The sequence below is a fragment of the Zalophus californianus genome, chromosome 10 (assembly GCF_009762305.2).
Source record: "Zalophus californianus isolate mZalCal1 chromosome 10, mZalCal1.pri.v2, whole genome shotgun sequence".
Taxonomy (NCBI): domain Eukaryota; kingdom Metazoa; phylum Chordata; class Mammalia; order Carnivora; family Otariidae; genus Zalophus; species Zalophus californianus.
The window spans coordinates 26,849,729-26,874,932 of NC_045604.1; the positions used below are offsets into that span (position 1 = coordinate 26,849,729).

General features: G+C 40.1%; 1 protein-coding gene, 1 long non-coding RNA gene and 1 other non-coding gene across 13 annotated transcripts in view; 1 reads left to right on the plus strand and 2 right to left on the minus strand.

The window, feature by feature from the left end:
* Positions 1-11: 11 nt before the first annotated feature.
* LOC113932750 lies at positions 12-24,478 on the plus strand. Its single transcript, XR_003523122.2, has 3 exons — positions 12-473; positions 6,371-6,436; positions 23,811-24,478. It is a non-coding gene; the product is annotated as an uncharacterized LOC113932750 (long non-coding RNA).
* The window catches only part of LOC113932747 (zinc finger BED domain-containing protein 6), a 42,282-nt gene continuing 25,917 nt past the window's right edge, over positions 8,840-25,204 (minus strand). For 10 of the 11 annotated variants that reach the window (XM_027612114.2, XM_027612113.2, XM_027612110.2 and 7 more), the window contains 11 exons: positions 24,885-24,965; positions 23,754-23,864; positions 22,885-22,947; positions 21,457-21,555; positions 19,906-19,974; positions 15,239-15,742; positions 14,347-14,426; positions 12,846-13,176; positions 11,687-11,853; positions 11,257-11,324; positions 8,840-10,831 (listed from right to left, as the gene is read on the minus strand). In XM_027612114.2, coding sequence (XP_027467915.1) covers positions 10,573-10,831; positions 11,257-11,324; positions 11,687-11,853; positions 12,846-13,176; positions 14,347-14,426; positions 15,239-15,742; positions 19,906-19,974; positions 21,457-21,555; positions 22,885-22,947; positions 23,754-23,864; positions 24,885-24,965 — 1,832 coding nt within the window. In that variant the 3' untranslated portion in view covers positions 8,840-10,572. The remainder of the gene's footprint in view (positions 10,832-11,256; positions 11,325-11,686; positions 11,854-12,845; positions 13,177-14,346; positions 14,427-15,238; positions 15,743-19,905; positions 19,975-21,456; positions 21,556-22,884; positions 22,948-23,753; positions 23,865-24,884; positions 24,966-25,204) is intronic. The other variant, XM_027612115.2, reaches the window with a different exon arrangement.
* On the minus strand, positions 12,376-12,478 carry LOC113933835. Its single transcript, XR_003523530.1, has one exon. It is a non-coding gene; the product is annotated as a U6 spliceosomal RNA (small nuclear RNA).

Consider the following 25,204-nt stretch of genomic DNA (forward strand, 5'->3'; position numbering starts at 1 on the left):
GGTCCTACAGCACCACCTGGAGGCAGGCGGGAGGAGGTGCCGAGGGGCTTCGCTTGGGCGGCCGCCGCGGGAAGTGGCGCGGACTCCGGCGCCATCACGGCTCCATTTTATGTGTCGGCTTTAAACAGTCGAGTGGTCACACTGCGTGCCTCTCTCTGTGAGATGGGTTGGTCTAGTGCTTTTCCTAAGGCCTGTTTCCCTGGAATTTAGGCATGATGGGCCGCATCGCCGTCTAGAGGGTATGGTGGCGAGAAGCCCCAGTTCGGGGGGGCCCCCCCACACCTGGCCCTCGCAGCCACAGACAATCCGAATTCAAAAGCCAGGCGCTGTGGTTCGCTGTGTAGCCGATTCCACTCCCGTCTCCTTTGTGGGGCTTTACTGTAAGGTGGCGACAGGGCATGGCTAGCGGGGAAGCCCTGAAATCTGATGGCTGGGCCCAAATGCAACTCGCTTACGGTGTGTTTGACCAAGGGGTAAGTTCCTCAGCCTTGCCGTGTCTCGGCTTCGTTGTCACCAAGATGGAGATGACAGGGTCTTTCATCGTGGGGTTGGGGATTTCAGTGAAGGGGTAGCATGTGTGTGGACTCAGCAAGGCCTCCGTGTTGGATGGAACACGTCGTTTCCAGGGTAATACAGCTGGAAGGGAGGAGCTGGAATCTGTTAGGTTTTGTCAGTGGCTTGAGGCCTGGCAGAAATGGTGTTTGACCAGAATACCCATTTTACAGATGGAGAAACTGAGATCGGAGTTGAAGGGATTCCTCCAAGGGGACAGGGGCAAGTGGCAGAATCATAACTTGCTTAACTGAGGTCTTCTGTTGAGGATATTAATACCTCATAAAAATGTTGACATCAAAGGATATGAAAGTGAGTTTTGAAATATAAAAAGCTAGAAACTGCATGGAATAATTGTTTTAAAAAAAAAGTCCCCCCTCCAATCCCAATAGAGGGTTATGTTGTCCACAAAGTAAACAGGATCAGTTGAATTCCAAGGTGGCATGGATGGAAGAAACTATCATACCTGTCTCATTTCAGATGCAGAGATGCTTAGCTACACTTGCAATTTCCTGTGTCTGAAGTCATGATTCCTAAACTTTTGGGGATTGATCCCTATAACCAGTCATCTGATTATAAAACTCATGAGATTTGTTTTTTCCTTTATTTTTAAAGATTTATTTATGTATTTTAGAAAGAGAAAAAGAGGGAGAGAGAGAATCTCAAGCTGACTCCCGGCTGAGCACAGAGCCTGATGCAGGGGTCTATCTCATGACCCTGAGTTCATGACCTGAGCCAAAAATAAGAGTGGGATGCTTACCTGGCTGAGCCACCCAGGCGCCCTTATTTTTTCTCTTAAGTGATTTTGCTTTTTTACATTTAAATCTTTTTCCATCTAAAATGTTATCCCAGTATATCCTAGAACTGATAGAACTTTATAATATCTAGACAGCTACCCAGTTTTACCATTACCATTTACAAAAAACTATTGTTCCCCATTTAATTTAAAATGCCACATTTATAGGGCGCCTGGGTGGCTCAGTCGGTTAAGCGTCTGCCTTCGGCTTAGGTCGTGATCCCGGGGTCCTGGGATTGAGCCCCGCATCTGGCTCCCTGCTCCATGGGAAGCCTGCTTCTCCCTCTCCCACTCCCCCTGCTTATGTTCCCTCTCTCACTGTGTCTCTCTCTGTCAAATAAATAAATAAAATCTTAAATAATTTTTTTAAAAAATAAAATGCCACATTTATAATATACAAGTGTATGTATATATGTATAGTTTATATTTTGCCCAGTTGATCTTTGTGTATTTCCAGTGTCACTCTTGTAAGTACTGTATGATTTTCCTTATTTGGTAGGACTATAGAAGTCGATAGAACTTTCTTAGCTGTTCTTATTTTAGAATTATCTAATTAAAAGAATCCTTCTGGTATTTTTACTGTGATTACATTAAACTTGAGAAAAACTTAGAATCAATTTTTTTAAACTACCTTATGTCTATTTGTTCAAATTTCCCTTTGAGTCTTTGGGAATTTTTCAGTTTTCTTTAGTTTTTAGTTTCTTCTTGCTAGTTTATCGAGTTTAATCATAGACATTGCCTCTTTCTTCTTAACAATTGTCTTTTTCTCAATTGTATGCTCTTGCTGGTTTTTAGAAGAAAAAGTGATAAATTCAATTATGTAAAAATCACATAAAGTTTTGGGTGACTAAAACACCACCACAGTAAGCAGAGTCAAAGATCAGGGAGAAGTATGTTTGTACCACGTCAAACAGAAATGGCTAATTTTACTAGTATATAAAGAGCTTTAAAAAAATGCTTTTCTCATCTCTATTGCTGTGAAAGAAATATTTCAAAACTTGGTAGTTTAAAACAACAACTATTTTGTTATAATTCATGATTTTGTGAGTCAAGAATTTGGGCAGCTCTCAGTTGGGCAATTTGTTTTTGCTCCAGAAGGCATATTTAAGGGTTTGGAGTGTGTGTGTGTGTGTGTGTGTGTGTGTGTGTGGAAAGCTGGCCTCACTTGGCTCCATCTCCATGTCTGTGCAGCCTCAGGGCCTCACACCTGGTCTCTCTTGCAGAGTAGGATGCTTTCTTTCTGTTTTTTAAAGAGAGAGTGTGAGCACATGCCTGTTGGGGTGAGGGGCAGAGGGAGAGGGAGAGAGAGAATCTTAAGAGAGAGAATCCACCCAATGTGGAGCCAATGAGGTGGTGGTGGTGGGGGGCTCAGTCTCATGATCCTGAGATCATGACCTGAGTCGAAATCAAGAGTTAGATGCTTAACCAACTGAGCTACCCAGGCACCCCTAGGATGACTTTCTTAAATGGTGGCCCAGACCTCCAAAAAACCAAAGCTGAAGCCAACAGTACCTTTTAAAGGCCAGGCTTGGAACTAGTATACAGTTCACACCTCAGGCCAGATTCAAATGCTGGAAAAATAGAGCCCACCTCTGTTAAAGATTAAAGAATTTGCAGCCAGAAACTGACACAAAGATCCAAAATAAAAATTGGCAATGGAGGTGGGTGAACAATCAGTTTATAGTAAAGGAAATATAGGTGGTCTTCCAACATATGAAAAGATGCCCAACTTCACTCATTATGAGGCATGCATGTTAAACTACACTGAGAAGCCATAGACAAAGATCAAAGAGTGGTGGAAATATAAATTATTAAGCTGCAGTATTAGATATTTAAACCTACAGGTAAACTTACATGTGTGATATAATGTAATCATTGCAGCATTGTTTAAAATAACAAGGCAGTGGGCACCTGGGTGGCTCAGTCGATCAATCATCTGCCTTTGGCTCAGGTCATGATCCCAGGGTCCTAAGATAGAGTTCCGCATCCCGCTCCCTGCTCAGTGGGGAGTCTGCTTCTCCCTCTGCCCCTCCCCCCGCTCATGTTCTCTCTCTCACTCGAATAAATAAAATCTTTAAAAAAAATCATAAGAGAAAATAAAATTTACAGTGTACTGTACATATATTCATTGAAAAAAACCTGAGTATAGGCTAGCCAGGCTGGGAGGGGACAGGGTCGTGGCAGGCCTGGCCCCAGTATAGTGCTGTTCTGTAGCCCGGAGGCCTTGGTTTAGCAGGGGCAGCCCCCAGGTGGGCCTGCGGGCTGTGACAAGGGCCTGGATGCACAGTACATCTGCCCCAGTGGCCTGGAGGTATACCAGAGGCCCGTGGCCATGGGCAGCTGCAGCCACACGTGAGTTCACTGGCCTCTGGGAGCCCAGTGCACAGAGAACTCAGGGATCAGGGCTCCCTATGCAGTGCCATCCCACCCCTTTGGGCTTTTGTCTCAGCCCACCCTCCTGCCCACCAACCTTTGGCACTCAACTTGATCACCCTGTAGGCACACAGGGCGACCTACTGCCCTGCTGGGTCCTGGGGCTTCCAGGGGCTGCTGAGGGCCTCAGAGGCCTCCCGAGAATTTAGAGGGTGGCGGACTTGACGCCTGCATCAGTTGCCTTCTGTTAGGTCCCTTGAAGACTGGGTTGGGCATTTGTAGATAAATGCCTTGTGGCTTTTGCTGTCAACTCTTTAAAAAAAAATCCATATATGAGTGGATCTGTGTAGTTCAGACTGGTGTTGTTCAAGGGTCAACTGTATCACCAGTTCCATAAATTCATTAGGTAGTGGAAGGTACTATGAAACTAGTTTCTCTTTTTAAATTACAACTAATCATAACATTCTTGCAAAATTTGAGATTTTCATGACACTCCCAGAGGTGTCTGTAAAATAGCTTAATTAAGATAATAATCTTAATTAAGAATGACTGGTCCAGGGGTGCCTGGGTGGCTCAGTCGTTAAGCGTCTGCCTTCGGCTCAGGTCATGATCCCAGGATCCTGGGATCGAGCCCCGCATCGGGCTCCCTGCTTCACGGGAAGCCTGCTTCTCCCTCTCCCACTCCCCCTGCATGTGTTCCCTCTCTCGCTGTGTCTCTCTCTGTCAAATAAATAAAATCTTAAAAAAAAAAAAAAATCACTGGTCCAAAGAGATATACCGAGTGGCGCCTGGCCGGCTCATTCAGTGGAACGTGCAACTCTTGATCTTGGGGTTGTGAGTTTGAGCCCCAGCTGGGTGTATGTAGAGATTACTTAAAAATAAAATTTTTAAAAAACAACAACAAATACCAAAGAGATGCACCCTAAGAAAAGAGTCAGTTCCGGGCCTCCTAAATACTGAAGAACATCCTTCCTCTTAGCTTGAAGTTCCTTCCATCTCACGGCTTGCTGAATATTATTGATAAGCATTCCAAAGAATGGGGTTGCAAAGACAGGGCAGCCTAGCAAAGATCGGCAGCCGCTGACATGGGTATATGGGCCAAGAGCTTTTTCATTCATTCAGCAAATGTTTATTGAATGCCTTTTGTTGTGGGCTGAAGTGTGCTCCCTGAAACGCATATGTTGAAGCTCTAACCCCCCAGCATCTCAGAATGTGACTATAGATGGAGATAGGCCCTTAAAGAGGTAATTAAGGTTAAATGAAGTCATATGGGTGGGCCCTAATCCAAGATGGCTGGTGTCCGTAGAGACATTAAAATACAGACATGTACACGTAGAGGAAAGACCACATGAGGACAGAGAAGGTGGCACCTGCAAGCCATAGAGAAGCCTCAGAAAAAAATTTTCAAACACCTTATCTTGGACTTCTAGCCTCCAGAACTGAGAGAAATTTCTGTTGCTTAAACCATCCAGTCTGTGGTATTTTGTTACGATACTAGGTATTGAGAATATATAGGTCAGTAAGAATCTCTGTCTCAAGTTTCTGTTCTGCTGAGGAGGATGGACAGGTAAACAATTTTTAAAATGTTGGAGGTAAACAAATAGCGTATGCCTGGTGGATGGACACCAAACCCCAATTTGGGGAGAGGAAGAATAGAGTGTTGGGAGAGTAGCCTGGAGGCCATAGGATGTGTAGGAGTTAGCCAAAAGAAGAGACTTCTAGGGAGAAAGACAGCGTTAACAAAGGCAAAGGGCTGGACAGAGATTAGTGTTCAAGGGAAGTGGACGGCTTGGAGTTTTGCTGGAGTGGAGAGCATCAAGGGTGAGGCAGGAGGCTGGGAGGACAGGGCCTTGCATGCCATGCTAAGGGACCTGAATATAATTGTGGAGGGAGAGGGAAAGATTGGAAGACTTTTCAAAGCAGTGACTCAGATTTGCATTTAAAATCTTTGATTAAAAGATCAGTTTACACTTAAGCCAAGAATGGTTGACAGCAAATTGAGAGCAAGAATAAGACAAAGCAGAGCCTGAGAAAGTACCAATGGGATGGTCAGAGGTCACTGTAAACAAACCTTACCTGCTGTGTTGGCCTTGTTAGTAGCTCACACCTTCTACTTTGCTAGGCAAGCTACACAAAACTCCAGCTCTGGCACCTCAAGGAAGCCTTTCCTGACCAGTCTCAAACTGACTTCTCATTCCCTCTATAGCATCATCTACTTATGCTTGCACCTACTTCATTCCTGATACCTTTTTTTTTTTAAGATTTATTTATTTGACACACAGAGATAGCGAGAGACAGAGAGAGAGCACAAGCAGGGGGAGCGGCAGGCAGAGGGAGAAGCAGGCTTACTGCATGAGCAGGGAGCCCGATGTGGGGCTCGATCCCAGGACCCTGGGATCATGACCTGAGCTGAAGGCAGCGGTTTAACCAACTGAGCCACCCAGGTGCCCCCTGATACCTTTCTCTTAAAAGTACTTCCTCTATTTCTTGGGCAGGGGTTTGCATCATACTCCTCTCCCTGGTGACAGTAGTGTTAAGTGATGGTTAGAATTTAGGTTCTATTTTGAGTCTCTTCAAGGGGTGGGAGTCCAAAATACTTTGTGGCAGTTATGCTGATGTGTTAATTTCACGTTCCCTTGTTTTTCTAAGCTCGGCCACCCTCCTTGAGATCCCCAACCCAAAGAAGGGACCTCCTTCACCGTATACACCTGTCAGGTAAGGATTCCCTTCCATTTTGCTTCACTCTTCCCTTGAAATTTCTCGTTTCTAGTCTTCTTGATCCAGCCAATTCCCTATTTCACTTATTCAACAAACAAGAGGCTATTTGAATATTTTTTTCTTCTCTTTCTTCAGAATCTGACTGGCTCTGCTTACCCTTACTCTTAACTCTGCAGGCTGTTGTCTTACTCCTGAGGACAAACCAGACATGGGGCCAAAGACCCAAAAAACCCAGGGACAGGCAATGCCAAGTTTGAATCCACTGCTTCTTGCTCATCACCATAGATTCAGCCTCTGTAACACCTTAGCAGTTAAATGCAACCTGAGTACTTTCCTCTTAGGCTCCCAGGAAATCTGTGACTCCTTAATTTTTGCTGATTCTTTGCTCATTTTATTGTAAAATGTTAAGAAAATGGTCAAGATCAAAAATTTTCTTTATGCTCATGCCCTTAACATCATTTTGCAAATTCAATTAAGTTGAAGCACAGTTTGGAGAATAAGTTATTAATGCAGTCTGATGTGTGGGTTGTGGGAACTTGCAAAGATTTTCAAGCAGCTTCCTAAAATCAGATTTAAGAAATAAAGAGCTCTTGAAAAGTCAGTAGATCAAACCCAGTTGCACATAGGAATATACTTTCTGACACTACAGTGGGGATATAAAGCAGTGATCTTCCAGTGTAGCATAGCATGTTGTTTAAATATTGGACAGCAACTGGAGACCACCCATTTCCTGTTGCTAAACTGACAAAAAGCAATCCATTTTTAAACAAATTTTTAATATTTTATTGAGTATGCATTATTGATATTATGGAGTAGATAATTCTTTGAGAGATATGTGCATGAATTTGTATCAACTCTGGCACCATTCTTTTGAAGATTTATTTATTTGAGAGAGTGAGAATGAGAGAGAGAGAGTACATGAGAGGGGGGAGGGTCAGAGGGAGAAGCAGGGTCCTTGCTGAGCAGGGAGCCCGATGTGGGACTCGATCCCGGAACTCCGGGATCATGACCTGAGCTGAAGGCAGTCGCTTAACCAACTGAGCCACCCAGGCGCCCAAAAAGCAATCCATTTTAAAGAATTGCCGAAATATTCCAGCAAAATGAGGCCACAATTTTAGAAAAGTAACATGTACTTTGATCAACATAGATTAAGCTTTATTTCTGAAACAGTATTAGTTATCAATCTAACTCTATGGTGGTTTCAAAGATTGGAGAGGTGAAAAACTCTGTTTTGGTCATCTGAGAGGACCTATTGGGATTTGTTTGAAGTTAAGGTCAGAACTTTAGGGATCATTTATCTTGAGACAAAAACATGAGTCACAAACTATCTTGAAACTTCGGCTGTGGCCAAACTGCAACACATTTGGACCTTTTTTTTTTTTTTAAAGATTATTTGTCAGAGAAAGAGCACAAGCAGAGGGAGAAGCAGGCTCCCTGCTGAGCAAGGGGCCGGATGCGGGACTTGATCCCAGGGTTCTGGGATCATTACCTGAGCTGAAGGCAGATGCTTAACTGACTGAGCCACCCCGGGGTCCCCATTTGGGCCCTCTTCTGTTAAAACTGAAAACCATCATCACTTAAAACCCAATACAGAATGTTTCTGATTTTTTTTAAAAAGATTATTTTAGAGAGAGGGCGTGCACACACAAGTGTGCACGAAGGGGGTTGGGGCAAAGGGAGAGAATCTCAAGCAGACTCCCTTGCTAACAGGGGAGCCAGACACCCAGAAGCCCCCAATCTGTTTTTGTGAAAAGTTGAACTTATTAGGAAAAAAATCTATGTTGTTGGTTGCTAACAAATTTATGTGTATTCCCTTAAAAACTGGCATACTACTTAACACTTGGGACTTCTCTGAAATTTTTTATATGACTTCATGCTTCAGAGTTCTTAAATGAATCCATCTATGATCACTTCTAAATCCTCTTTCCTTTAAAAAAATTAAATGGCATTGGGGTCCCCAGGTGGCTCAATCGTCAAACGTCCAACTCTTGATTTCCGCTCAGGTCTTGATCTCAGGGTCGTGAGATCAAGCCCTGCATCGGGCTCCGTGCTCAATGGGAATATGCTTGGGATTCTCTCTCCTCCTCTGCCCATCTCCCCACTGGTGTGCACATGCCCTCTAAAATAAAAAAATGAATCTTTAAAAAATTAATGGCATTACCTGAGTTAACAATGATAAAATCCTCCCCATTTAATGTTAGTTCTTTCCTAAAGTATATGTGGCTAAAACAGCATACTTCTGGGTAAGTTTGGCAATACGTCCTTGTGAGAAGTTTCTAAAGCCACACAGCATCTGTGAAATTGGAGCATTTACAAAAGAGGCCAACAACATTCTGACTGGACCCCCCCATTGATGCAGATCCTAGGCTGAAGTGATGTATGACCACTTAACTCATTAAGTCCAGACTTTCCTACACCAGTTTTATTTAAAACACAAATAAGTATTTCTCTTTCTTGTAATGGCAAATGGTTCAAATAATGCTGAACATGAATCATTGACTAATACAAGGACTTTAAATATGAAACAAAATTATTTTTAAAAAAGAAAAAGAATAAAGGTTATATACAAAAGGGACCTGGAATCTTTAAGCTGATTCCAAAAATGAAATGAGTAGAAAATCTGTGGTGAAACCAGAACATTCCACCCCTGCTTTGGAGAAGGGCTATTATACAACATTCAGTCAGCTGAAGATGGATTGGTAGAGAGGTGTCTGTACATAAATTTCAAGTCATTTTTGCTTGTGTGCAGAATCATCCAGATCTTCCCAAGACTGAATGGGCAGTCCTGTGGCTTTCTTCCTTTTCCATATTCCCAACAAGGCTACATGAGGTTCAACTCTTGATGAGCCGCTTACAACAGCAGTTCCTTAGGAGCCAACACGACAGGTGGATCAGATTTCCCTATGAGAAACAAAACTGGCCACCTACAGCAAAGTATCAAAACGGACAAGTCCTTTTTTCCTCTTCCTTCTGATTATGTACAATATGTCTCCTTTCAAGACTCGTATCCCCATCATACTTGTTCCTTCACAAGTCTAAACCTTGAGGTGATATGAAGGAGACTGACATCAAGAAAAAAAAATTCAATTCAGACATGAAGAAAACTGGAAGGTATACAATACACCCCCAGAGCATCTCAATCATCCCTGCTACAGTACAATTTGGTGTACTGCTACAGTCCAGAGATAAATATTGGCAGCTTGGAGGAGTTCATTTTTTCCCCTCTGGTGGTTAAAGGGCACCAAATAAATAACTGGGCAAGAGGAGTTTGCTGGGAGAGTTAGAAATAAAAAATTAACCAATTTTAATCCCTGTGAGAATTCAATGCCAGTAGGAGGCAAGTATTGAAGAAGAGAAAGGACAACTTTCATGCTAAAAAAAGAATTCCTCTAATCATTATGTCACCATCTCTTATTAAGAATCCAGGGAATCCCAGAAATAGAAAATTAGTTTCAGAGGACCCCTGAGGCACTTTAAAGCCTTAAAAAATTACAGTAATAATAAATTAGCTATTGCTCTTCAGAGGCTGACAGAGCAGCAGAAGCATGGAAATCAGGTTGAAAAGTTATGTCCAGATTACAAGCTTCCAGAGCTGCTCAGCCTTCTCTAAAGCTTAGTTGAATCTCCAAATACCTTTAAAAAGACATACAATTTAACGCAGACAGAGTGGATCTTTTGTTTAGTGGTAGTGTGAAATTTGGTCCTCACTGGCAGCAGCTGGTCTTCATCCTTTTCAAACTCAGGTTACATTAATAAGTACATTAAGACAATACATAAAAGAAATACTACAGCAAAGAGGAAAAAAGCCCAAACTGACAAACACCTCAAGGAGTCACTAAGTTCTCTTGCACCCTTTGACTTGGTTCTCCCTCTCAGTTTTTCTGTGGGGAGGTGTAAGAACATTTTTCTCATAGATGCTAAACCATGGTATCGAATGGACAAAATGGTTATCAAGGGACTTTAAAAATCTGACCCCAAGGAATCCAGGACACATACAGGTAATTCAGAGGTATACGTCTGATTGGGGGCAAATTCTAGACTAAAGAAATGATCATCTTGGGTAAATGTTATAATAGATGAAACTAAGTCCAGTTTTTGTTTTTGTTTTTTTTTTTTTAAATGTTCTACTGCCTTCAGCTATCAATCATCTCTGATAGCTCAAGCAGAAGGTCATCTTCATCTTTCCCAGGATCCAAGTCGATCTCAGCTTCTAATTTGCCTCCTGAAATCTCCCATATTAGTTTCTCAAAATCATCCTCCACAGAAAGCGGGGGCTTTCCTGTTGAGGTGGAGCTGAGTCGGCGAGTTTTCGTGGCCATCTGAGATGAAGAAGGGCCAGATACTTCTGGTGGGGAGGAATCTGAAGAGGACTGGGTTGGAGGCAGCACAAGACTGCAAGGGAAAAAAACCCAAAAGATTATTAGAAAACTGCCCTTTGTTAATGGTTGAATGAATGGTCCGACGTTGGTCTCAGGAACACAAAGAGTTATTTCTGATTAACAACATAACACAGAATTATTTTACTGATTTGGCGAGGCATTTTCACCCGTTTAAAGCACAATTCAGACAGATATTGAAAACACTGCAAAAATAATGCAATCAACATATAAACAGTGGCACCAAACGAGAACAGCAACCCTGGATGCATATGTTTTCTTGTAATTAATTGGAAGTTTAGCAGATTTAAGTTCACTATTAAGTTGGTCTGAGTGGCTAAGTTGGACATGTTTGAAGATTTATTTAGCAGTGTCATTCTCTAGAGTACATAAATAATAATAGTGGCCTAAAGTTTGGTTAAGAAGAATTGCAAGGTTTACCTGTCTCTAGGTTTTTCCATCTCAGGCACAGTGACTGACCTGTCCTCAGAAAGGAGTGGGACAACCGCCTACAAAAGTCAAAGGAAGGTTAACTCAGTGGGAGTCCGGCTTTTTTTATTTGAGCATATTCATTTACTTTGCCACTTTCTTAGAACCATGGTTATCATTCTTTAAGCCTGGGAATCTGAGAATAAATAATCCAAAGGCTGAGTGTAGAAATAAAGTATCTTGCCACCTAAGAATTAGCTTAAAAAAAAAAAATTTCCATTCTGCCACTCCAAAAATGTCTGTGAATGTAGAATACAGTAACAACCTAAACAACTAAAATGCTTCGGAAATGGCAAAAGTAGCACACAGAGCTAGCAGAGTGACTCTTTCCTGCTTTCCTCCCACAGGACCAAAGCACCATTTAGCTGGATCTACTTCTTACCACAGCTGCTTTTTTGGTGGGGCTTTCCTGTAGGACACTGCTTGAGCTGAGTGGCTTCACAGCTGCAATGACAGCAGGGTGGGCCTCCACTGCCTTGCGTTTGGGGGCCAATTTGGGGGATGAGACAACTTTAACCACAGATGGCTTCACATTGACTTTGGGTTTAGCTACAAGGGACAGAAAACATCTGATTAATAGTTAGAATAATTCCTCTTTTACATGGAGAGTAACTTTAGATATCAAAATTCCTTCACAATACTAGAAATATCATACACACCCCCAAAGTGAAAATAACCCATAAACAATGTGCACTACAATGTGGTCATAATGTAGATGTATACTCAATTCCTTTCACTGGCTCTTGAATTCGCTACTGTTCTTCCATTCCCTGGTGTTTTCCTTCTTCAAAACCAGAGGAAAGATGCATCACAGAGAGCTTTTATTCCCCCACTGATATATAACTGACATATAACATTGTATTAGTGTTGGGTATACAACATAATGACTTAATATTTGTACATATCGTGACTATATGATTGCCACAGTAAGTCTAGTTAATCCATTACCATACAGTTACAATTGTTTTGTGTGAGCACTTTTAAGATCTACTCTCCTAGCAACTTTCAAATACATAATATAGTACTGTTAACTACAGTCACCGTGCTATGTTACGTCCCCATGACTTAGTTAAAAATATGGAATGCTTCCTAAATTTGTGTGTCATCCTTGCACAGGGGCCATCCTAATCCTCTCTGGAGCATTCCGATTGTAGTATATGTGCTGCCGAAGCAACCTTTAGACAAAGCTTTTTATTTTTTTTACTTTTATTTTTGAAAAATTTTATTTATTTGAGTGAGCGGGGAGGGGGAGAGAGAGAGGGAGAAACAGACTCCCCACTAAGCAGGGAGCCCGTGACCTGAGCCTAAGGCTTACTTGACTAAGCCACACAGGTGCCCCTAGACAAAGCTTTTTAAATAGCAATTTTAAATTCTGAGAAAGGAGCTTTGTCTTTTTAAGTAGAATTATCACAAATATTACTTTCCACCTGTGTGAAAAGTACACAATACAAATGGAATTTAACTTAATTGTTGCTAGGGAGTTACTGGAAACTTGGTAATTTTCAAATCCTAAAGCAAGATACACTAGAAAAACCACTCACCTTTACCCCTTTTTTCCAAGGTCTGTGCTGCACATTTCACATTCAGTATTGAGTCCCCAATGCCTGAGGTTTCTACCTCTGCCTTTTGGGATGGCTTTGTGGGAAGCCGCTTGGTCAGGTGCCGTGTGAGGCCTGGCACCGTAGTGAGCACCGGCTTCTCTGCTATCTGAGTATTGTAAGAGTCTACGTCTCCCCGGAGGGGTGTCAAAACTGATTTTTCCTTCTGTGAGGTGCCCCTCTCCAGCTGTTTCTGCATGTGCTTCTCTCTCATGGTCTCACACCTCTTGACTTGAATTTTGGTGATGCCAATTCCTGTGGTCTCTTCTGAAGCCTGTGGGCAAATTTAAATGACAGATTTAAAATTTCATACCTCTAACAATCCGTACGATAATTATTATTTGTAAGTTATCAGGCTTTATAGCTCAATTAAAACCACCACCACCACCACCGAGAAAAAACTTGGGGTGCCTGACTGGCTCAGTTGGTAGAGCAAGTGACTCTTGATCTCGAGGTTGTGAGTTCGAGCGCCATGCTGAATGTAGAGGTTACTTAAAAAATAAAATCTTAAAAACAAAACAAAACAAAAACTTGTTTAAAAGAAAAAAGTACACCTGAAACTAATATAAATATATCAAAACTAATATAAATATGTCAATTTCATCTCGATTAAGAAAATCTTGTTTAAGTTACTAATGGGCTGACATTCATGTCAAGCAGAGTTTAACACGACCCAGAACACCAGAGCTTTTGCTCTTTGATATTAAATAGAAAATACCAAGCTAAAGATGAAAAGTTAAAGATATATGGAACAATGAAAACCCCAATTTTATAGGCTTAGACAATCATGACCCTAAGTCAAATACAAATGCCTCCTAAATAATCAGACACTTGCACAAGGATTTATGGACAAGGATGTTCATTACCTTAACTGTGTAAAACAAAATATAAATGTCCAGAAGCAGACTATATTGATGTAATAGAACATTATGTCATGGTCAGTAAAAACAAACATCCTGAAGAATTATGAATATAGTAAAATTAAAGCAGGCTGCAAAATGATACACTATAGAGTTCTCAATTACTTTCTAAACACGAGTTAAACAATGAACAAGTTCACATACATATGTACATAAATAAAAGGCTTGAGAAAAACCCATGAAAAAAGCTAATGGTTGTTATGTCTGGGTTGCAGAATTATAGCGTTTTTAATTCTTAAAAAAAAAAAAAGTCCCCAAGTTTTGTAAATAAGTGCCATTATGCTTAGCTTCAAAAACGTTAAATGGCCAAATTAAAAAAGACAACTTTAAGGGGGCAGAGAACACTATTATAAACAGAAGTACAGAAAATTCTCATAGAATAGTATAAGCATAATGAAAGACTATTTACCTAATTTATTACTGAAGCATTAAAAATTTATTATGCTATAACTAAAAGGCACATTTTATCATTCATCTGGCCTTTGCTTGCCATGAACAAAAGTATGAAATGATCTTAAACTCACCTCTTTAGCCTCTGTTCTAATAACACTGCTCTGGGAAGCAACGTCACTTCCTTCTTGAAGTTTCTTCTCTTCTTTTATACCTATGTTCACATTAAACGCATCATTAATTATTTCATTTAGGCTGCAACTTCAGGAACAGTTTAAGTAAAATTTTTCTTAATGAAAATAAAGATAAGATAGGACAAATAAAATTGTAGATGAAGCCCATTCACCCTCATAAAGTTTCAAAATGCACCTTAAAATATCAAAGGTCTATATAGCACTCCTGTAAAGAAAGAGCTTAACTTCATTTGATCCAGTGGTTTTCAAAGTTATCTGAGTACTATGAAAATCCTGTGGAATACTGCCCTTTGAAATATGATCTGGGGAAGTGGGTTCCATGGTGTAATGGTTAGCACTCTGGACCCTGAAATATGATCTGGGGAAATGGTACTACAGACCGAACTGTGGTGTTTTTTTGGTTTTGTTTTGTTTTTTAAAATTTATTTATTTGACAGAGGGAGACACAGCGAGAGAGGGAACACAAGCAGGGGGAGTGGAAGACGGAGAAGCAGGCTTCCCACGGAGCAGGAACCCAATGCGGGGCTCGATCCCAGGACCCTGGGATCATGACCTGAGCCGAAGGCAGACGCTCAACGACTGAGCCACCCAGGCTCCCCATTACTTTATTTTTTTTTTAAGATTTTATTTATTTATTTGACAGAGAGAGACAGCGAGAGCAGGAACACAAGCGGGGGAGTGGGAGAGGGAGAAGCAGGCTTCCCACGGAGCAGGGAGCCCGATGTGGGGCTCGATCCCAGGACCCTAGGATCATGACCTGAGCCCAAGGGAGACACTTAACAGCTTAACGACTGAGCCACCCAGGTGCCCCCAGACCAAACTGTGGTGTTACCTGGTTTTTTTGTGATTCGGAGAAGCCGCCTTGCCCCTGGGGCAGCCTCAAGCTGAGGCTGGGAGCTGGTGCTGCTCTCAGAGCTCTGCTGTACCCGCAGTGCCTTCTCCTGTTTAATTTCCTCCAGTGTCTTGATGTGCACCTCCTGCATAGACTTTGTTCTACCTGCGGGCTCCTCTGATTGTCCTTTGCTGGTAACTATAGGTGGCAGAACCACTGTTTTTTTAATTTCACTATCTGTCTTTAGCTTGATGCAAGTTACATCCTTTTTGCTTTTTTGCCTCTCTGCTTCCTGCTGCCGATGTTTCTTTTCAGCCAGGACCTCAGAGAAAGTTTTGATTCGGATAGTGGAGGGGCTTCTTGTTCCTAAAGTAGAATCATCAACTTTTGAAGGTCCTTCTGTCTTGAGTTTAGGTTGCAATTCTCCACGTTTCTGACTAGCTTTTTCAAGAAGAATTTCTTCTAATGTCTTCACATGGATCTCACCAACTTTAGTGACTCTCTCTGTTTGCACGGGAGGGGCGAAAAACAAGTCACTGTATTTAGCATTCACCTCTTAACAACTTATGCTCTCTCTATTCTTGGATCAGGGCAGAGTCCTAATAGAGTGGTATCATGTAGGCAGGTAATTAAAATGATCAATGTATATTAGTTTCAATTTCACTTTTAAAATACTGCACGTTTCAGGTAGTGGCCCTCAATGAAAACTCTTAGGTGGCAAAAATTACTGCTTTGTTGGAGTTCTATTCAGAAGCTTATTCCTGAAGAATCTCAAAGCCATTTATTAGTTGGAGACACCTGTCATTATAAATCTTAACAAAATGGCAATAAGTTAATTCTTCCATTCATTTATAACAGGTGCTGGACACTGTGCTAGAAATATAATGATAAGCAAAACACAATCTCTGCCCACATGTAGTTTACAGTATGGTAATAGTAACTTCGTGGGTTTTTTTTTTTTTTTTTTAAGTAAGCTCTAAGCCCAATGGGGCTTGAACTCATGATCCTGAGATCAAGAGCTACACTGCATGCCCTACTGAGCCAGCCAGGCACCCCAATAATGATAACTTTGATAAAGAAAGTATAATACTATGTAGGAGGAAGAACCCCAACCTTTGTCTAGAATTGGTTAAGGGAAGCTTTTCAGAGGAAGTAATGTTTAAGTGATATTTGAAGGATGAATAGGAGGTAAAACAGAGACAGAAGAAAGATGGGAAAGGCCCAAAGATTGGCACGCCACTGAAGTGCTATTTTTAATGATATGTTAGTCATTCTACATCTGTTTAAAGTACAAATTTCACATTTGACAGATATGCTTGTCGTCATTACTGAAAGGCTAAAAGAAATAGTGAAGTAATGAGGGAAAAACAAAAATATGGAGATTGTACACATGTGTTTGATAACTGAAGGACAGTTTTGTTTTTTAAGATTTTATTTATTTGTGAGAGAGAGAGAGAGGGAGAGAGCACGAGCAGGGCGGAGGGGCAGTGGGAGAGGGAGAAGCCGGGAGTCTGTCCCAGGGCTTGATCCCAGGACCCTGAGATCATGACCTGAGCTGAAGGCAGACGCTTAACCGACTGAGCTACCAAGGGGCCCCTGAATGACAGCTTTTAATGAAAGATCCAAAACAAAAAATATCCTTTAACAACCTTAAACACATCATGTTTGGTTTCACCTCATCTTTTGAACATGCTGTCCCTTCTACAGAGAGTATGCCCTACTGGTCTCATTCTCTTGCTGCCTATTTTTTAACTGAGTTCGGTTTAGAACCTGACACCTGCCAATCTAGTTTATTTCTCTGATCACAGCACTGCAACTACCTGCATTTCCAGCCATACTAGATACTTCATGAAAACGGACTATATGTAGTTATCTGAAATATTTTAGTATAGTACCTGTATATAGGAAACACTCAAACAGATACTGAATTACTTGCTTAGGCTTTAAATGGAAATTCTTCCATTTAAAGATGGTAGTCTGATCTCAAAATTTCCACTCCAAGGAAGTGTGTGAATGGTGACATGAAGATCTTGTTTCCCCACTCTACCAAAATTTTATCAAAACAATAGAGAAGACATTAAAAATAGAATAAACCCACAACAGTAGTGGAAAACAAGGCTGCTATTGGCACAGCATAAATCGAGGGATTTCTGAGATAAGACAGCAGCTATCTGAATTTATAGAAAAACAGAAAAAGAACAAATGAAACTGTAGGAGTGAGATCTGTTCTTCCCAGCAGAGCCAAAGAAAACTGCCAAACTCGTAGGAAAAGAACAGTGGGTAGAAATGTAAGGATGGCCTATAGAGCAGCAGGACCAGTCATGACTTTCTCCTGGAACTGCTCCCTGAAAAGAGGAGAATCTGCTGGGGAGGGGAGCAAGTTAGGTTGGGGCTGGAGGGAGAACAACAAATGCTAAGCAGAAAAAGAAGAGGGGAGAAGAGGAAAAAGGAGAGTTAGGGAAGGAAAGAAACTTTCTTACTGTGGCAATGGTATGGGCCCCTAGCCTTCCAGCCTGCAACCCACACAAGCTGACTTTTAGCATGCCCTCCCCGCCTCAGGCAGCCCTCACTCGTGTCTCCCAGTCTGGAGAGAGGACCACTTGGGAATAAGACCTTTAGAACCTCCAAAGGAAGCCCAAGAGCTATGAAAAAACCACAACATTAAAAGTGGATCAAAACAGGGCGCTTGGGTGGCTCAGTCATTAAGCGTCTGCCTTCGGCTCAGGTCATGATCCCAGGATCCTGGGATCGAGTCCCACATCGGACTCCCTGCTCTGCGGGAAGCCTGCTTCTCCCTCTCCCACTCCCCCTGCTTGTGTTCCTACTCTCACTATGTCTTTCTCTGTCAAATAAATAAATAAAATCTTAAAAAAAAAAAAAATAAAAGTGGACCAAAACAAACAGAAGTGATGGAAATGACAAGATAATACACACTTTTTTTTTAAAGATTCCAATTAGAAACTCCAGGGCAGCCCGAAATCAGGCTGTGAAACAGGGAGAAACCAGAGAACAAAAAAAAAGTCTTAGAAGATACAAACACAGGTGCACAAATAAATCCCACCAAAGGAACTAAATACTAAAAAACCAGCCATCTAGAAGAGGCTTGGCAAACTATAGCTGATGGGCCCAATGTGGCCATGGCCGCACAGTGGAGTAGCTGTGGAGACTGCACCACTTAAAATATTTACTATCTGACCTTTCAGAGAAAAAGTCTGTCAATTCCTGACCTAGATAATAAAGCCAAGCAAAGACCATAGAAGGTGAGACAAAAATCAAAACCAAAGAAACAAACAAAAAGCCAAGGAGTGGAGAGCATGAAGGCAAGGTTAGAAGACACGTGAAGCCTATGTCCTGAAATTCCAGCCTCTGTCTGGTATGAAAGCCACAGAGAAACCAAAAGAAGAGTGGGAAGACATACTCAGAGAAATGAGAGGAATGTTTTCTAGAACTAAGTCCTCAGATTTGAAGGGCCCACTGAACACTGGGCTGAATCAACCCAAAGTGCCATGTTTAGACCTACTGTACTAAAGTCCCAGCACAGCAGGGAGGAATAAAGAGAAAATTATAAAAGTTTCTGAAGAATAAACCCAGGTTCTTTACAAAAGAGTAAGAATGTTTAACATCAGACTCTCTTTTTATGATGCTGTTAAAAATCTTAATATAGGACAAAAAAGAAAAGCACAGGCTAACACCATTCATAAACATAGACATAAAAATTAAAAAGCATAGATATAAAAATTAAAAAGCATCAAACTGAGGGGTGCAAGGCTGGTTCAATCAAAAGAGTGAGGTACAAAAGAGCAGGATGGCTGGAGTACAGGTTCATTTTACTATTCTTTAAACTGTATACATATATACACTAAGTGGTTAGATCTTGCAACTTAAAAGGTTTAAAAATTAAGAGTACAGGAAGAGTACAGAATATAGAGAAGAAAATTATTTTGGTGTATTTTTTGCAGTGTTTTTCTAAGGCATATATTTTTATCTTTACAAAACTGAAATCATACATACGGATGTTATTTCTGAGAGAAAGTTCTATAATAAGAAAATAAACTTCATCACCCCCACAAAATAAGATTCTTACCCTAAATCTAAAGGTCAAAAGCAATGTGTTCTTTTGTACCTTTTTTCATTCAATATAATGTGAGAAGTTTTTCAAATCATGATTGTTCAAAATATGACTCATGACAATAATTATTTTTGTACATAACTACCTTAGTTGAATTTTTGTTGGGTATTTAGGTAGTTTCTAGCTTCTTACTACTAATGCTATGTTGAACTGATCATTTCGCCATCTTTTAAGAGAATTCATGGGGCGTCTCACTGGCTCAGTCAGTTAAGCATCTGCCTTCCGCACAGGTCATGATATCCGGGTCCTGGGACTGAGTCCTATGTTAGACTTCCTACTCAGCAGAGAGTCTGCTTCTCTCGCTCTCTCCAGCCCCCCTCTACCCCTCTCCACTACTAGTTCTCTCTCTCAAATCTTAAAAAAAAATTCATACTAGTGAGTCATCAATTACTTAAAAAAAAAACCAAAAAAAAAACAAATAAAATCACAAAAGACACAAGCCCTAACCTAACTGCAACAGGAAAATAAATCAGAGAAAAGGTAAAGATTGTTAAAGCAAGGAAAAAAATATTAGAAGCTGGTCTTAGGGTTTACCTACCTGCTGCCTCCTCACTGTTGGGACCAGCTGACATGCCTAATCGCTCCTTCAGAGACTTGGAAACATGAACTGTAAAAAATATGTATTTTAAAAACCAAAAGTTGAACAGAGACCTTTTTTTTTCCAAAGTTCACAAATTAGGTTTATGTTTGTCTTCTAATGCAAATACTTAAAGAAGAAATCTCTTAAGGTCTTAAAATTTTTCTTTTCCACAGAACAAGACCTATGTGAATCATGGATTCCCTAGAGCACTTTGGAAGGCTTTAAAAAAATAATCTTTTTTTAGATCTGAAAAGCAGAAACTTGAATTCAGGGAAGTAATTTTGTTATTGTACAAACTTCTATAATCTTAGGCCCCAAGTCTATTTAAAATGTGCTTTTTATTTATGAAAATTTTTAATATGATCAATAGGCAAGGAGAAAAAGGTTATGACTGCAAAGAAAAAGAGTAACTTGTTTGCTCTGAGAGGCCAAGAAAGACCCTAAACAAAAACATCTACTCATTAAAGTCTCTTCAGCTAGAGGAAAAGTGGAAGTTTCTCACCTTCAAAAGAAGTTAAAACTAAACACAATAAAAAGGAAAAAAACCCCATCTATTCTTTCAGTAATTAACACCAATGTTTCACTGCCAAGTCATAAAAGGAAAACAAAGTCCAACCTTGACTTCTTTCTATAAATAGAACTTCAACCACGTAATCATTCTAACTCCCAAATATCTCTCAATTTAGTCCACATCTGTCCATACCAACTTTTAGAACACTAAATCTACGCCACTAACTCCTCTCGTTTAGATTATTTTATTAACAGCCTGCTAACTCATATCCTGGACAGCACACTTGTCCCCTTCTAATCTTTCTCCATATTTTAGGCAGGATGATGGTTCTAAAATGCAAATCTGAGCTTTTGATCCTTGTTCATAACCTTCCCATGGTTTGCTACTAAGTCCAAACTCTCTACCATGGCTTAAAAGGCTCCATATGATCCACTTCCTTCCTCCTCTCCAGTCAATATGCTCTTTTACCCCCAATTCTGTTTCAACCATACTCAGTCCCTTGAGTATATCCTGCTTTCTTAGCTCTGTGCTTTCTCTGCCTCAGCATAGCCTCTGGTCCTTCAACTTCACCTGCCTAATTCCTAACTCATGTTTCAGGTCTGCTTCAACATAATTTGCCCTGGGAACCCTTCCCTGACAGATGGTAAAAGAAGCGCCCTTCCTGTGTGCTCTGATAACACTGTGTACTCTTTCCATCACAGAATTTATCACAATATATATAAGTACTCCTATCTGCCATTATACTATAAGCTCCTGAGGACTGTGATGGTATTTATTTTATCCAGTGGCATCTCCCTAAAATCTAGCACTAGAATAAATACTCAAATGTTTGTTGAATAATACAAACACAAGATAATCTAATTTACCTGAACAAAAAAGAATGACGAACCATACCTGTTAACATTACAAGAAACAAGTGTCATGATTACTTACACACACACACACACACACACACACACACACACACACACACACAGAGTATATTAGAACAAAGGTACCTTTCTTTGGTGCTTTGTCAGTGTTAGTTTCTGTAGCTTCCACTTTCTTCCCCAACCTCTGTGCAAGGCTACGCTTTAATGGAGGATCACTGTCACCACCTACGAACGGAGAGAACTTAGTTCAAGAGTTCAAATCAGTCTTCAACAAGGTTAAGAAATACAAGCAAAACAGACAACGCAGAATGTCAGTTTTCTGCATTTTATATAGTGTGTTCATTCACTAGTGTCCTTACAGAACTCAATGTTAGAGAATAAAAATGTCCCAGAAAGAATAAGGGCCAAAAAGTAGAATGCACAAATCAACATCTATCAAATAATTGACTAAAACTACAAATGGAGAATGATAAGCCCCAAGTAAAGCCAAAATTCAGAATTAGGAATATGTGAAAAAAACTTCATATACAAAAAACATCTTAAATGGCCACTTGCTAAATTCTAGGGGTATCTGTGGTTAAATGCACCCGGAATGTTCCTGGTGGACAGGAAAGGAATCATTATATTTTCCTGTGACATGAAAACTTGGAAGAACAAACAGCCCCCTCTCTTCAATTGTAGATAAGAGATCTAAGGTTATGAAAAATTCTATCTTACTCAAGTCACCAAATTAGTGATAGAGCCAAGACTTTACCAAGTTTCCTGACTGGTCATTATATTATACTGTTCAATAGGAGCTGTTTAAATGTCACAAGTTAAAAACTTTTTCAGATTGCTTGACTAAAGATAATCTTTGCAGCGTCCCATTAAAAATCTGAAAGACCCTACACAGGGTATGATTTTCTCCCTACTCAGTACATTTATAATTTAAATGTGAGACCAAAAATCACAAAGTTTACATGTATGTAGACATCAAAAAGCTGTATTTTTTACCTAAAACTTCTCAGGCAGTGAAAATGGTATCAAAGAAAACACAAAACAGGTAAGATTTCGTATTTGCAAGCACATTTTAAGAAGAGTATGAAGGAATAGCTGAAATCAGAGAAGATTTTCAAAATTCTTTTGAGACAGACACATTAGGGTATGTACATGACAATTCAATAATACGGTAAAACACTTCCCTAAACATAAAATACCATTAATAAACTGAGGGACCAAATTTATATTAACTGGACACTTTTTTCCCTCGAAAAAACTCAAATTTCGGTTTGTCCAAAGAGACAAAGAGGTATCTTCTTTACTGTTTTTTCAATGTAGTACCTTCTAAAAAGCTGGTTACAATCTACTTAAATTGTAACACTATAAATTTCTGTAAATCAGTGAAAGGTATAATGCATGTGAAAAACAAATTTTGTAAGTTCTTTCAGCCAATTCAGAGGGACCAGCAAATAAATCAGTATCAACAGGATATTGTATAAAGTCAGTTTTGGAGGATATTATCATGTTAATGCACAAATAGAAGAAAACAAAAGATCTGCACAAAATTCATCTCACCTACTGAAAATTTTCTTTTTCCCAGTCTCTCAGTGAGACTCAATCTTACCAAGGGTTCTTCTCCTGAAATGGCAAAAACAGAATTTCTCTACTATTACCCAATTTTTCTGTATTCAGTAAATAATAATAGGTACAAAATATGCTCTGATATCATGAGCCCACCCAGAAAGTCTCTTGAAAATCACATCTCAAGACTGTCACATGGGGGGAAAAAAGATTCAGTCTATTAAATAGTAATTTAAACAGCCAAATGCACAGCCCAAAGGGATCACTAATACAGTTCTAATTATTAACAGTAGCCAAGTATATGAAGACAGGTGTGTTCTAATCAATTGCTTAAGAAACCCCAGCTATACTTTTTTGTTTGTGCACTTCGATATGCTAAATGAAATCACACTCTATTGCTAGCTCTCATGTAGAACTTTGAAAACCAGCACAAAGTGCGCTCTCTTTCCCCTTATTCTTTATTCTTTGAACAGCACATTTAAATGTATCTGTATACTACAATTACTTGTGTCATATTTCTTACCAGGTTTAAAACTATTAAGGGAAAAGGCTTACATTTTCTATAATTTAGAGTTTATTATAGTTCTTTGCCCGCAATGGGCAGTCAATAAATTTGCTGAATGGATAAAGAGTAAATGTAAAAATGAAATATACCTAAATGTGAGAGCTGCTTGAGCAAGAATGTCAACCTTTCAAGTAAGAGTCAAATGCACTGAGTTTTCTTTTCATCCTTCTATCTGACCAATATACTCAAGTCTTCCTGCAAATCCATCAAAGGTACACTACACCCAAGGACTTTGCTCTCCCAGTTATTAAAAAGTGGTAGCCTGACAACTCTTAACCTAGACCTACCTATACCTCACCTTGTTTGCTGGAAAGAGTTACTGTCCTCACTACAGTCCGAACATTCTCTTTTTCAGGACCTGGAATGGGCTGAGGTTGGAGTAAAAGACTGGAAACTCCGGAAGAACCTTCTGAATAAAGCAAGTCAAAGAAGAGCAAATAATTTATGGCAAATTAAGCTATTATAAGCCAAGAAATTTTGTTTCTGTGATCAGTTAAGTTCAATACAGACCACTGGATGACTACAAGCCAGTCTTTCTGTTCCTATTTGCCTACAGTGAATTGACTGGGGTGGGGTGGGAGAGAGGAGATAATCCCTATTTCTTATCTGCTTTGGATACAAGGTAAAAATAAAATATAAAATTTTCAGTGACTTAGGCATTCAATCTACTTTTATTTACCAAGGCGGCTAACATTCTAAAGTTAACCTGAAGCACACCAGCTACCAAGTGTGTCAATTCAACCTTTTAAAATCTAATTTAATCGTCTGCAAAACACAACTCCAAGGTTCCTACAGAACAAGCTTTAGCAAGCGAATACTTTAACCATTTGATCCTTTCTAAATAATACTTTTCACACTGTATCTGTAATTTTTAGGGTTGGAAATACAGACTGACCAGGCAGAGGCAAACTCTAGAAGAAATTTCTAGCAGCTCCTAAGAAGAATTCATCTACTACAAAATAAAGTTTTTCCTCTCTCAATATGATTTTTTCTTTTTTAAGATTTTTATTTATTTATTTGACAGAGAGACAGCAAAAGAATGAACACAAGCTGGGGGAGAGCGAGAAGCAGGCTTCCCATGGAGCAGGGAGCCTGATGCGGGGCTCGATCCCAGGACCCCGGGATCATGACCTGAGCTGAAGGCAGACGCTTAACAACTGAGCTACCCAGGCGCCCCTCTATATGATTTTTATATGTTGTTCTTTGGAGCTGTTTTTCTGAAGATAAAGCAGTTCTTTCAAGTACTAAAAAAGCAGCCCTGATTTAAATAAGTCTGTGTTTTACTTCAAACAAGGCACAGAAGTCAAAATCTATGTGCTCATTTTCTATGTGCTCATTTTGGCTGCTGCCAGTGTCCTTATTATTAGAAGTGTCCTTGTTACTCTTCTCCAGCAAAATTCAACCATCCATGTCAAAACTGATGACTTACCACCTTGCTTCTTGGATTTTTCCTTCATTTTCTTTGACTTAATTTCCTCAAGAGTTTTTATTCCAAAATTCAAACATTCACCTGAGAAATCCAAATAGAAATCACATGAAGAACTAACACCTCATGCCCTTTGCATTTTATTTGTGCGGAAGCACTCAAATGTTTTCTGAATGAGTAAGAGAGCATGGGTGTGTGTACAGTGGTGTCAGGGAACAGAGCGGTGGTGGTGATCGCGATCTAAATTTCAATGTATTAAAATAGTTTGGGCACATTCAACAGTGCTTTCAGATTTATGAGCAGAAAGCAGCATCAATATAGCC